This window comes from Puma concolor, chromosome D3 (assembly GCF_028749965.1).
Source record: "Puma concolor isolate L17-30 chromosome D3, mPumCon1.1.hap2, whole genome shotgun sequence".
Classification (NCBI taxonomy): domain Eukaryota; kingdom Metazoa; phylum Chordata; class Mammalia; order Carnivora; family Felidae; genus Puma; species Puma concolor.
Window position 1 is genome coordinate 29,262,320 of NC_141678.1, and position 13,774 is coordinate 29,276,093.

The window sequence follows — 13,774 nt, forward strand, 5'->3', positions numbered from 1 at the left end:
TCGCAGGCCGGTGCGGGAGGCCAGCCGGCACCGCCGCCGCGCGCGCGATGATGGCGGCGGCCGTGGCCCGGGGAGGAGGAGGAGGAGGCGGCGGCGGCGGCAGCAGCAGCAGCAGCAGCAGCAGCAGCTCTGGCTCCGGCTCCGGCGCTTCACGGGGCTTCTATTTCAATACGGTCCTATCATTGGCCCGCTCCCTGGCGGTGCAGAGACCGGCATCGTTGGAGAAGGTAGCCTTGGCTGCCTGGGCCGCGAGCTGACAGGAGAAGCGGTCTAGGGTGGCGAAGCGAGGGGGCGGGGCGAGGGTCTATGGGAGATCTAGAGGGGGTCTCGAGCTTCCTGTGACTGGAGGGGATATGTGATGGGAGGGAGCCGGCGGGGTTAGGAGGCCCATGGGCCTGGTGAAGAGCGCTGGTGAAGAGAGGAGAGTGGAGGGACTTGGGCAGGGAGTGGGCTGGGCAGGTAGGGACGTTGCGGGTGGGTGGCGGACGAGGGACGTGAGCTACTGGCCAGGGTTTGGGGTTTGAGCCGAGGGGGCACCTTGTGACATCGCAGGGGCAGGGGCGGCAGGCAGTGAGAAGCAGTGGGAAGAGCAAACGACCAGGGTCAAAACCTGGGGCTCTGCTCCCGACTTCCTCTGCTTTTTATTCCGTGACCTTGGAGAGATTTCTTTCTCATAAAATGGAGTTGCTTTCACCTGCTTTCCCCACTTCACATCATTGTGAAGGGCAAGTGGAATGGTAAATCTGAAAGTGCTTTCTAAATCTGAAAGTGCTTTCTAAAATGCAAATCCGCGCATTGTTTTTCCGTGAAGTCTAGAGGGAGCGTTAGACTGGGTAAAAGATGGTGTGTGAAGAAGGGACAGTGGCCAGGAAGGGGTAATGAACTGTCATAGACAGAGAACTGAACCCAGGATTCCTTCAGAGGAGAAAGGACAACTTATGCTGGGGGTATCTTTTCCTTGGGAGAAAGGTGAAAGGCGACTCAAAGGTGTGGCTCAGATGTTGGAAGGAACAGAGATATCAGAGTCAGACCTGTTTGGTCCCCGCACTGTCACTGTTTGTCCTCTTGGGCTAGTTACTTCAATTCTCAGAGCCTGTTTCCTTATGTGTGAAATGAAGTGGTTCTTGAGGAGTAAATGAGTTCAAAGCATAAAGTGCCTGGGCAGAATAGGTGAACAGTAAATGTCAGCTTTCTTCCCCCCCCCCCCCCATGGTGTGATGAGACTCATTAAAGTGTATTAGCACTGAAGGGATGGGATTCTTTTTTCACACATCTTCCTGGCAGATGGAAAGAGATCTGTTGTCTAAGAGTAGGGAGACTGGAGACCTGCCTGCTGCTGTTCAGAGTCGTTTTGTGGCTCTGGTGAGTGGTGAAGTTGAAATGCTGTGTTAGGCACTCTGTCATAGTGACCTACTCCTTCCTTGGCTTTGTGGGTTCTTAAACCTGATTTCTCACTTACCCGCAGGGTGAGCAGGTCCTGGGAGACTGATGCCAACCTGACTTCTGACAGAAGGAGGAATTCAATAAAATGGAAAGAATATGAGTTCTAGAGATAGGACTACCTGAGTTTGAATCCTGTATCGTTTGCTTACATGAGTGTGACTCTGGGTAGGTCAGTTCCCCAGTATGATCCTTTGGTTTCTTTTCAAAATATAAGGACAGTATTAGCTAAGAGTATTATGAGGATCAACAAAATGACACAAATAAAGGCAGGCACATGGATACCTAATGATTAAGAACTGTTATCATTGGATGAGCCTGACTAATGGACCACGGTGCTGGCTTATCAAATAAAATTCATGCCAGCTAGTCAGCACATTCTCTTCTTGGTAGGAGGACCAAAAATCCTATCAGAAGTTTGCTTGCTGGACTTGAAGAAGAGAGAAGAGATTGCAGGGGAGTGGGTGATCTTTAAGAAGACAGTCCTGCAGGGGCGCCTGGGTGGCTCATCAGTTGAGCATCCGACCTGTTCAGGTTATGATCTTATGGCTCATGGGTTCGAGCCCCACATTGGGCTTTGCACTGGCAGCGTGAATCCTGCTCTGGATACTCTGTCTCTCTCTCTCTGTCTCTCTCAAAAAGAAATAAACATAAGAATCAAAAAAACCAAAAAAACAAAAAGCCCAGTCCTGCAGTTCTAGCAGGGGACCTATTCCCACTCAGTAATTCTGAGAAATGCACCTTAAGCTCAACCGGCCTTCTTCGGCCTTTTTGGATAATTACAAGAACATTCTGTAATTACAACGCTGTTAGCTTTGTATTTTATAGTAACTGCTTCAGTCATCAAAATTACAATATATTTTATAACTAATTAATACAGCTTTTAGGGATGCCTGGGAAGCTCAGTTGGTTAAGTGTCTGACTCTTGGTTTTGGCTCAGGTCATGATCTCACGGTTCATGGGTTCAAGCCCTGCATTGGGTTCTGTACTGACATCATGGGATCTGCTTGGAATTCTGTCTTTCCTCTCTCCTGCTCCTCCCATGTGCTCCCCCCCCAAAAATAAATAAATAAACATTTTTTAAAAATGCAGTTTTTAGGGGCGCCTGGGTGGCGCAGTCGGTTAAGCGTCCGACTTCAGCCAGGTCACGATCTCGCGGTCCGGGAGTTCGAGCCCCGCGTCAGGCTCTGGGCTGATGGCTCGGAGCCTGGAGCCTGTTTCCGATTCTGTGTCTCCCTCTCTCTCTGCCCCTGCCCCGTTCATGCTCTGTCTCTCTGTGTCCCAAAAATAAATAAAAAACGTTGAAAAAAAAATTTTTTAAATGCAGTTTTTAGATTGTCAGCTCCCCAATACCATCTCTTAGTTTGGGAGGTACTTCATTCTCATTGGCAACATTTACAAATCTGAAAAGAGTTAACTGAGCAAGCCTGAGGCTTCAGAAGGGATTGCTTGCAAGGTCAGTCCTGGGTTCACATCTGGGAACTTAGCACTTGAACTGTTCCCTCCATTTCCTAATTGATAAGAGTGGTTCACTGTGCCTAGACTCTTCGTACAATTAATGTGATTTATATTGAACACCTGCTTTCTTTCTTGGAATTAGGGATTTTAATGGTTGCTAGGCAGACAGTGCCTGTGTCTATCAATAAAAACCTTGGCTGCTGTGTCTCTGTTAGACTTCCCTAGGTACGGATGTAGCACACAGGTCACTACATTGTTTGCTGCTGTAGAAGGGAGCATGCTTAGTGTATACCTTTACAGGAAGGAGAGAACATGAAGAAGCCCATGCACAGTTTTCTCCAGATTCCACCTGCCCTTTTCTCTTGCTGATAAATTCACTGTAATATAATTTACTGTAATAAAATTTAGCTACGAGTACGATTATATATGTGTGAGTGGTCTTGGGGAACTTGAAATAACTTCTTTCTTAGAGAAGGCTTCTGTAGGTGGCTGATTCCATCACATATATGTAGATTCTTCTTTTCTTATCTAGGATCTTAAGACTTGATTATGCTGAGGGTCGTTGTTACTGTTTAGTCCTATAACATATGGCTGCTTACTACATTCCACGACTTTAAACCAATGGACAATAAGCCTTCAGTGTTCCTAGGGAAATCTTCTTGAGGTTCTTAAGAGTAAAGGAATTTCTCAGTACCCACCAGGATAATGAAGGTGGGGACTTAAGTGGGGAGATGAATGTTGAAAAACCTCTCTCATTTTTTTGTTTCTGTTTTTTTTCTCTTCTCCCCCCCCCCCCCCCCCCCCCCCCCCCCCCCGCCCAAGAGAAGGCAGAGGACTTAATGAGTCTTGGTCCAGATAGGGTTGAGCTGAGGAAGGCTAAGTTTTATGAGTTAGACCTGACATCTCACTTTAGACATTGGTAATTCAGGCAACCCTGACATAGTTTTATGGCACTTGGGGCACATTAATGACATAACTTTCCTTATCTTTGTCTATCTACATGCCACAGTGGTGTTTATTCACCCCACTCACCTACATCAAGTCTAGGCTGTGAAACCTAGCCTATTGCTACTAAGTAGATTTTACTTCTCTTTTAATTATTTAATTCACTGTTTCATTCAGAAAACATTTGTTGAGCATCTACTGTTAATTAATATGTGCTCGGTAGGCCAGGTCAATAAGAAACAGGTTTTTTTTTTTTAATGTTTTTATTTTATTTTTGGGAGACACAGAGAGCAAGCAGGGGAGGGGCAGAGAGCGAGAGAGGTGGTGACACAGAATCCAAAGTAGGCTCCAGGTTCTGAGCTGTCAGCACAGAGCCCAACGTGGGGCTCGAATCCACAAACTGCAAGATCATGACCTGAGCTGAAGTCAGACGCTCAACTGACTGAGCCACCCAGGTGCCCCAATAAGAAACAGTTTTAATGAGGTTGCCCAGGTGATCAGCATCAAGTCAGACTTGCTGCAAGTCCCCCTAGCTACTGTTGTAATGCAGGTCTGGTGACCAGACTCCTGCCATATTCAGATAGTCAAACCCAAGACTCCTGGGTGCCTATTCTCTTATCCATATCTAAGCTTTGACCTTTTGCTGCTAGGCTGCGCCTAAGACTGGAGCCATAGCCCTGAGGCCCACTCTCAGGATTGCAGGTTGCCTCTGAGAACACCATCTGTGTCCTAGAGGGATCACGTCCCATGCAGTCCTCAGCCATCTCCCTTTGGGAGAAAGGTGGGAGGAACAAAATAGACAAGAAGAGAGTCTTGTCTACACTGGACTCTCCATGTACAGTTGGCTTCCAGTCTCCCTCTCTCTGATTTCTTTTTGCCTGCTAGTCTTGCTCTGCTTTCCTCTTTCTCATCTGTCTTAAGAATGTTATTAAGCCACCCCTGCCAAGAAGCTTCTGTCTGGATCTGGATCTGTCTGGATCTGGTTGTACTCCTCGTATCCAGGATATGGGTGAGCTGTTCCTGCCTTTTCTTACCTGGCCTGTATCATACTAATGGACCCGAACCCTGGGACATGGAGAGTTCCCAGCAGAGCTGAAAAGTAGGCAGCATTCCTTGCCCTTCCATCTCTCTTCCCACCCTCAGGAGGCTTTGATCAGAATCTTTTTCCATGTCCTAAAATAGCCTCTCTTTTCTTCAGTTAGACTGCCAGAATCTGGAGGTGTCTTAGCTAACTCAGTGTGGTGTTTAAATAGCACTGCAGCATTAGGGACAGGCCAGACCCCTCCCTGGTGGACAGTTGTGCTCCAGAAGATGAGCTGGTTAATTCTTATCTCTGTTTGGAGGAATGTATGTCCTCATGCTCAGGACACTGGGCTTTCTGGAGTTCATAGTTACCCACTCCTTTAGAGTGGTTTGCCATGGAGTAAAAATCATGGTATTGGCATTTTTTCAGCATCATGAAGCTGAAAATTTCTATCCTCGCTCCCTTTCCTTTGTGAAGTTATGTTCAAAACAACCATGTATAGGATAAGAGAAGAGAAAATTAGCATCAGTAGAGGGAATTCATGATGTTAGAACTATTGTTAAACCAGCTGTAAAATATTTTAAGAAGAAATTGGAAGAAGAAAAAGTCTTTACCTGTAATCATGCCACATTAACTATACTAGTTTGCTAGGGCTGCCATAACATAGTAGTACCACATTGATTTAAACAACTGAAATTTATTTTCTCACTGTTCTGGAGGCTAGACATCCAAGATGAAGGTTTCTTTTGAAGCCTTTCTTTTTGGCATGTAGGTGGCTGTCTTTTGGTGTCTTCACATAGTCTTCCCTTTGTACCTGTCTGTATCCTAATCTCTTTTTATAAGAACACCAGCCAGATTGATAGGAGTGGCCCACCCTAATCACCTTGTGTTAATAAAGGCCCTAGTTCCAAATTAACAGTCACATTCTGAGGTGCCTGAGATGAGGACTTCAGTATATGAATTTTAGGGGGACATAATTCAGCCCATAACACTAACCCTTTAGCTTTTTAATTTCTTAGGCCTCCTTTTTAGTCTTTAGCTATATTCACTTTATTGCTTTTTTATTAAAAAAAAATTTTTTTTAACATTTATTTTTGAGAGACAGAGACAGAGAATGAGCAGGGGAGGGGCAGAGAGAAAGGGAGACACAGAATTCGAAGCAGGCTGCAGGCTCTGAGCTGTCAGCACAGAGCCCAATGTGGGGCTTGAGCTCACAAACCACGAGATCATGACCTGAGCCGAAGTCGGACGCTTAACCGACTGAGCCACCCAGGTGCCCCGCTTTTTTCTTTTAATTTTTTTCAATGTTTATTTTTGAGAGAGAGAGCATGAGCAGGGGAGGGGCAGAGAGAGAGGGAGACACAGAGCCTGAAGCGGGGCTCGAACTCAAGAACTGTGAAATCATAAGCTGAGCCAGACGCTTAACCATCTGAGCCACCCAGGCACTCCACTTTATTGCTTTTTTCAAAAATAGCCCATATTTATTATTTTAATGGCTGCATGCCATATTTTCTATTGACAGATCAAAATTAAGGATTTCTCTGTTTAGGCTGTCTAGTTTTTCCCTTGTAAAATTGTGCGTTTATACACTTAAAATTTTGTCTAATTTTGAATTACATTCTTAAATGTGTTAAATGTGGATAGGTCTTGATGTTTACTGCCCAACTGTTTTCAAAGGATTATACTTAGTTATGGTAGATAGCATTAGCAAGAGACCTTGTGCATGTTTATAGCTTCACTGTTGTTGGATTTTGTTTACTTTTTCCTGCTAACTCTGCAAGCATAAAAGGGGACCTTATTCTTTTGATTCTAAGATAATGATATTTTACGAATTAACCAAAAACCCATGAAACAGAAATGATGGTGTGACATTGTGCTCTTGTTTTCTGCTATGTGGAAACTTGAATTCAGGGTATTGTTGCTTGGGTACTGACTTCTAGCTGTGCCTGCTCTGGGTATCTTTTTTCTTTTGACAGTTGGGTCTAGGTGTGCACACAATCCTAACCCTCAAATAATTTATAACAAGTAGAAGTAGTCATAGGTGGGGGCTGGCCAGTTGTCCAGAAAGGAGCTGATGGTGGACCATATGGCTTTTCAATACAACTCCTCTGTGAAGATATTTAGCTGTTTTGCACTTTGTTGGCATGGGAATGGGAAGTACAAATAATTTTTTCTTCAGGCCCCCAAAGAACTCTCCATGAGTCTTGGCAGGTATGTGGAAATTTAGAAAGCAAAAAAGTGAAACATGCTCTAAGAAAATGAAAGCATCATGGGCACTTGCTGGGAGGTTACTTTCGGCAGAGATTTTAAATATGGAAGGCCTGGGAATGGGCATTTGTAAATGCCAAGAGTAGTTGGTAAGGGAAGGTCATTTCAGATAGAAGAAAGCAAAGCACAGAAGAAAATGAGGAACAGCAGTAATAGGGTTCAGTAGAAATAGAGTATTTTGGGGGGCACCTGGGTGGCTCAATCAGTTAAGCGTCTGGCTTTGGCTCAGGTCATGATCTTGTGGTTTGTGAGTTTGAGCCCCACATCGGGCTCTGTGCTGACAGCTCAGGGCCTGGAGCCTGCTTCAGATTCTGTGTCTCTCCATCTCTCAGCTCTTCCCCTCCTTATGCTCTGTGTCTCTCTGTCTCTCAATAATAAATAAACGTTAAAAAAAAAAAAAGAAATAGAGTATTTTTTTTAGTTTTTTAAAATGTTTATTTAAAATTTTTTTTAATGTTTATTTTATTTTTGACAGAGAGACAGAGCATGAGTGGGGGAGGGGCAGAGAGAGAGGGAGACACAGAATCCAAAGCAGGCTCCAGCCTCTGAGCTGTCAGCACAGATCCCGATGCAGGGCTCAAACTCACAGATCCGCGAGATCATGACCTGAGCCGAAGTCGGACACTCAACCGACTGAGCCACCCAGGCGCCCCTAAAATGTTTATGTTAAATGTTTATTTTTGAGAGAAAGAGAGCACGTAAGAATAGGGGAGGGGCAGAGAGAGAGAGAAGGGGACAGAGGATCTGAAGCAGGCTCTACACTGATAGCAGAGATCCTGATGTGGGGCTTGAACCCACAAACTGTGAGATTGTGACCTGAGCTGAAGTCGGATGCTTAACCAACTGAGACACCCAGTGCCCCAGAAATATAGTATATTTAGAGAATGGAAATGAAAGTGGAGAAGAAAGCAGATGGCTTCATATGTAGTCCCAGACTCAAGAGTTTGTATTGAATTGATGAGACAGGGAAGAGCCCTTCAATATTTCAGGGCCAAGAGTAATGTGCATTAAGAAGATTATTATGACCATATTGTTTATATTGATGCCCTTAGGGAGTCTTCGAATTGACATGTCACTAGTTGTTTACTCCCCAAGAGAGCAAGAATGTTCTATTTCTTACTCCTTACTGCAGATTTTCTTTTCTGCCGTCTGTGTTTGCAGTTTGTACCTAGTGGGGGATGTGGTTGCCTTCAGTCCTTTCCACCAGCAGCTATTCCTATCTTTGATTTAAATTGCTGAAATTTATCTGTGCACTTCATTGTCCTCATTATTTATATATTTATTTGTTTTTGTATTTGCTTCTTTCATGTATCTTGGAATTTTGGGAAAAGGCTTGGCCTTTTGTGAACATTGCCAAGCCAGTCAGAACACTATTTATGTTTATGTGATAAAATACATGGTTGAGGCAAAAATCCTCAGATCTCACTTGCATTTATTGACTTAGTTCTGAGAGGCTCTATCTTTGCTGCTGAAGCTGTTCTCTTTTCCTGAATACTTCTGTGTGTAAAGCTGGTCTGGAAGCCTAGATTTAGGCCAGCCAAGGCTATATGTACTGTTATAAAAGCAAACGATGGTGACATTTGTTTATTTGTTCGTTTGTTCATTCATTCATTCAGTCTTTGAGTGCCTGCTGTGTGCCAGGCCTTGAAGGGACCTATTAGAGGGATTGAATGAGTAGACATTGTTTTTCTGTCATGGAGTTTGGCATGGAGATAGACAAGCATTAAACAAAAAATTACACGTAAGTACAATTGAAAACGCTAACAAGTGCCAGGAAGCAAAAGTAAATGGTTTTTGTGAATACATTCATAATGTTTTACTACCATCACCACCATCCACCTTCAGAACTCTTTCATCTTGTAAAACTGAAACTCTAATTGCAATTGATTTTTGTATGTTGATCTTGTATCCTGCAACCTTGCTACACTTGTTTTTTAGTTTTAATATGTTTTTAGTTTTTTCTTTATATAAGATTATGTCATCTGCAAATATAGTTTTACTTTTTTTTTTTTTTTTCCAATCTGAATGCCTTTTATTTCATTTTCGTATCTAATTGTCCTGGCTAGAACCCCCAGGACAATACTGGATAGAAGTGGTGAGAGTGGACATCTTTATTTTGTTCCTGTTCGGGGGCAACTTTCAGCCTTTTACCATTAAATATGATGTTAGTTCTGAGTGGTTTATAGATGCCCTTTTTCAAGTTGAGGAAGTTCTATTTCTAGTTTGTTGAGTGTTTTTATCATGAAGAAGTGTGGAATTTTTTCAGATGCTTTTTCTGAGCGAATAATGATCTGGATTTACCTTCCTGCCATAAAACAACTAGGAAAATGGACAAATATATGAAACCACTGATTTCATACACTGACAAGGAACACAGGACTATAATACCTGAGAGACGGAAGAAACAAAGTGAGCCCTATGACTGCCTGGTTTTCTGCCAAAAGACATATCTCAGACCACAGAAACAGGAAAGCTACAAAGCTAATTTTACAAAGCTAATTTAAAACTTTGCTGGGGCAGGTCTATAATAGCTTTTGCTACAGGGATAGTTTAACTCCACTGCTAAGGTATGGCCCTTTTGAGGTTTCTACTGAATGAGGGCTTTCCACTCTGGCTGGGAGTAACCCAGACTCTTCTCGGCTATATATGAACTCTGGGAACTATTCAGTACGCAGTTCCCTGGTTGTTCTTTTCCAACTTCCTGGAATATCACCTATACTAGTGTGTGTTAGTATTCATCAAAAATTCAAGGGAACTCTTGCTCTGATTTCTGGAGATTTTTTTGTTTAGCTCTCTCCTCTTCAGAATTTCCAGCTGCTTTAGACTTCCTGTATTCTTACTTCTTTCTCCTCCACTTAGACCTGCATGACTGGGATGTCCTTTCCTGTTCTGTGGTCTGAGATATGTCTTTTGGCAGAAAACCAGGCAGTCATAGGGCTCACTTTGTTTCCTCTGCCTCTCAGATATTATAGTCCTGTGCTCCTTGTCCAGTGTATGAAATCAGTGGTTTCATGTATTTGTCCATTTTCCTAGTTGTTTTATGGCAGGAAGGTAAATCCAGATCCTATTAATCTCTCATGGCCACAGGTAGAAGTTCTTGGATCACAAGATTTTATTGCTAGAGCAGACATTGCAAAAAAACTATCTGGTCATCCTTTTACATTTGAGAAAACTGAGACTTGGGGGAGAAGACTTATCAATATTGGCATAGTTTTATTTTTTTATTTTATTTTTATTTTTATTTTATTTTATTTTATTTTATTTTATTTTTATTATTTTTTTAATGTTTATTTATTTTTGAGAGAGACAGAGATAGGATGTGAGTGGGTTAGGGGCAGAGAGAGAGGGAGACACAGAATCCAAAGCAGGCTCCAGGCTCCAAACTGTCAGCACAGAGCCCGAGACGGGGCTCGAACTCATGAGCTGTGAGATCATGACCTGAGCCAAAGTCGGACGCTCAACCGACTAAGCCACCCAGGCGTTCCTTGGCATAATTTTAAGACATTAGCAAGATTCTGTGGATTTATATATATACACACACTTGCTGTTTTGTCCACGTTTTACAGAAGGAAATACAAAGTCAAAATGTTCAGATAGGTTTTGTCAGTTACCTTGGGTCACTTAGATAAGAAGTGCTAGAGTTGGAATGAAAATCACAACTCCGTACAGCTCCCCTGAGCATTGCCTGGTGAAACGATGTGTCAGGAATCAGAGACATGGATTTGTATGTGCTGTACTCTGCCAAGCACATGAGCTGGGCTCAAGAAACGGAGACTCATTCGTTGTGTGTAAAGGCTCATGGAGTGCTACTTGTGTTGGATGTTGTAGAAAGCCATGTTAATTGATTACAGCCAACAGAACATCTTTAATGAAACCCTCATCCAGGACTGCTTGTAGGAGCAGGTGCTGTTCCACATGCATCTGCAGCTCCATGTGAATCTTGTTACAATCACTGTTATCATGATAGCTCTCAGTCACTTAGGAAATGTTAGGTTATGTTCAGTGTTCTCCATGGATGGGGATAGGGCATTTGAGAAAGACAACTAAAAATCAGATTTGGGGCGCCTGGGTGGCGCAGTCGGTTGAGCGTCCGACTTCAGCCAGGTCACGATCTCGCGGTCCGGGAGTTCGAGCCCCGCGTCAGGCTCTGGGCTGATGGCTCAGAGCCTGGAGCCTGTTTCCGATTCTGTGTCTCCCTCTCTCTCTGCCCCTCCCCCGTTCATGCTCTGTCTCTCTCTGTCCCAAAAATAAATAAACGTTGAAAAAAAAAATTAAAAAAAAAAATCAGATTTAGGTGCGCCTGAGTGGCTCATTCGGTTAAGTGTCTGGCTTTTGATTTTGGCTCAGGTCATGATCTTGCAGTTCATGGGTCAGAGCCCTGCATTGGGTTCTGTGCTGACAGTACAGAGCCTGCTTGGGATTCTCTCCCTCCCTCTCTCTCTACCCCTCCCCTGCTCGTGCTTGCTCTCTCTCTCTCTCTCAAAATAAATAAATAAACTTAAAAAAAAAAAAACCCAGATTTAACAGGTCACCTGGGTGGCTCAGTCAAATAAGCATCTGATTCTTGATCTCAGTTCAGGTCATGATTTTGTGGTTTGTGGGATCATGCATGGAGCCTGCTTGAGATTCTCTCTCCCTCTCTCTCTGCCCCTCCTCCTCCAATAAAATAAACTAAAAAGGGGGGGGGGGGTTTAAAAAACAGATTTAACGAAACACTGCCACTAATACTTAAAGCTTAATCTCCTGTTCTCAGGGAATTTTGTTTCTCTATAAAGACTATTCCCAGAGGTTTCAGATAACAAAAGTTGTATTCTTTTAAAAACTCATTAATTATCCAACATGTAATGCTATTATTGGTAGGTTTATTTTGACCTAAATATTTTACCTACACCCACTGTTATGTTTTGACTTTTCATCTGCAGTTCTCTCTGCCCAATGGTTCAGACTTGTGGGGGCACCTTTTCTCCTTGGTTTGGCATTTCTTTACCTTGGCAGTCTAAATTCACCTTGTGGTTTCTCTTTTAATAGCCTTCGGTTAAAGTATTGTCAAGAGTTCTTAGCAAAGTCTAAGTGAGTTACCTTTGTTGCCTCCTGGTTGTCCATTGACTTATCAACTTCCTCAAAGTGTTGCCCAGAGCCCCTTTGGATCCTTTTTGTAAATGGCCACCACTGTCAGATTTTGAGCTTAACAACCTTTAATAATGCAGGATCTACTCCCCTTTACCCCCTAAAAACAACCAACTTTTTAGTTGATTGTAAAATTCTGAAAAAAAATCAGTGTTTTTTCTTTTCATTTTTTAAATTAAGAAAAAATTTAATGTTTATTTTTGAGAGACAGACAGACTGCAAGCAGGGGAGGGGCAGAGAGGGAGGGAGACACAGAATCCGAAGCAGGCTCCAGGCTCTGAGCTGTCAGCACAGCTCAAACACATGAACTGTGAGATCATGACTTGAGCCGAAGTCGGACACTTAACCAACTGAGCCACCCAGGCGCCCCTCTTTTCATTCTTTTAAATTGCAGCATTAATGCTTTATTCTGCATTAGGACTTTGACCTCTCTGTGTCTCAGTTTCTTCATCCATAGAATGAAGATAATAAATAGTGCACTATTGTGAGGATTAGATAAATACAAACCAGCACCTCACATGTGATCAATGTTCAATAACTATTGACTATTAGTATTTGGAGACTGGCACCCAGCAGAACTGATTTTCCCTTGTCTGATATGTTATGACTTCTATAGGACCCGGGTTCAAGTCTTCACTTTTTTTCCCCCTACAAGAGTCCCAGTGTCCAAGGCCATTTTGCATCAGAGCCTAGACCTGGTGCCAGGCTTTTGGGGGCCCTCATCATTTAGTTTCTGACCTGCATTATTCACTAGTTGTGGCCTTTTTATTGGTTGTGTAACTCTGGCTGGATTGTAAGGATTGTGAGAGTGTGACTACATATTATACATGACTTAACCTGATTATTCTTCCATCCATCCCCCTGTTCATTTAATGATGCAGCAAATATTTGTTCAGTGCCAATTGCATGCCAGCACTGTGCCCAGTACTGGTTATATGACAAATGACACCACATAGTTAAGCCCTACAGTAGGATGGCTGGGTTCCAGTGGTCCTCTTTCTTTTTACTTTCCTTCCTATCTCATTAAATCCCTGTGACTTCAGCCCCTTTAGTTCCACTAAATAGTTGTTAAGTTTCTGGAACGTGTAGGTTGCATCAGATACAGTGATGTGGGGGGCAGTGATGAGGCGAACACAGTCCTGTCTGCAGTGAATGGAAGATAAGTATACAAGTAACTCTGAAATAAGACTTTTCAAAAGATAATTATGTCAAGAAAATTACGTTATTCTTGGTGGGCTATTGAGAGGTGTGATGGGAAAGATCTTAGCACATTACTGGGGTCTGAGAAAGCTTTGAGAAATGGGAGACAGGATCTTAGAAGGATGGATAGAATTTTTATAGGGGAGATAAGGCAGGTTGAATGAAATGTTAAAGATGGGTGAAAACCATGGAAAAGGCCAGGTAGGGAGAAGTGAGCTCGGTATTCAGGGCCCGGGTGTTTGGGGCAAATTGGGAAGGACCTTCATTGCCAGGTTGGGAGTGTGCATTGAGTGTTCACTGGGGTGGGGAGCT

At 43.3% G+C, this 13,774-nt stretch overlaps 1 protein-coding gene across 1 annotated transcript in view; it reads left to right on the forward strand.

Moving 5' to 3' along the window:
• Position 1: 1 nt before the first annotated feature.
• Positions 2-13,774, forward strand: part of PI4KA (phosphatidylinositol 4-kinase alpha) — a 113,993-nt gene continuing 100,220 nt past the window's right edge. Inside the window, exon 1 of the mRNA XM_086682310.1 lies at positions 2-227. Coding sequence (XP_086538436.1) covers positions 48-227 — 180 coding nt within the window. The 5' untranslated portion in view covers positions 2-47. The remainder of the gene's footprint in view (positions 228-13,774) is intronic.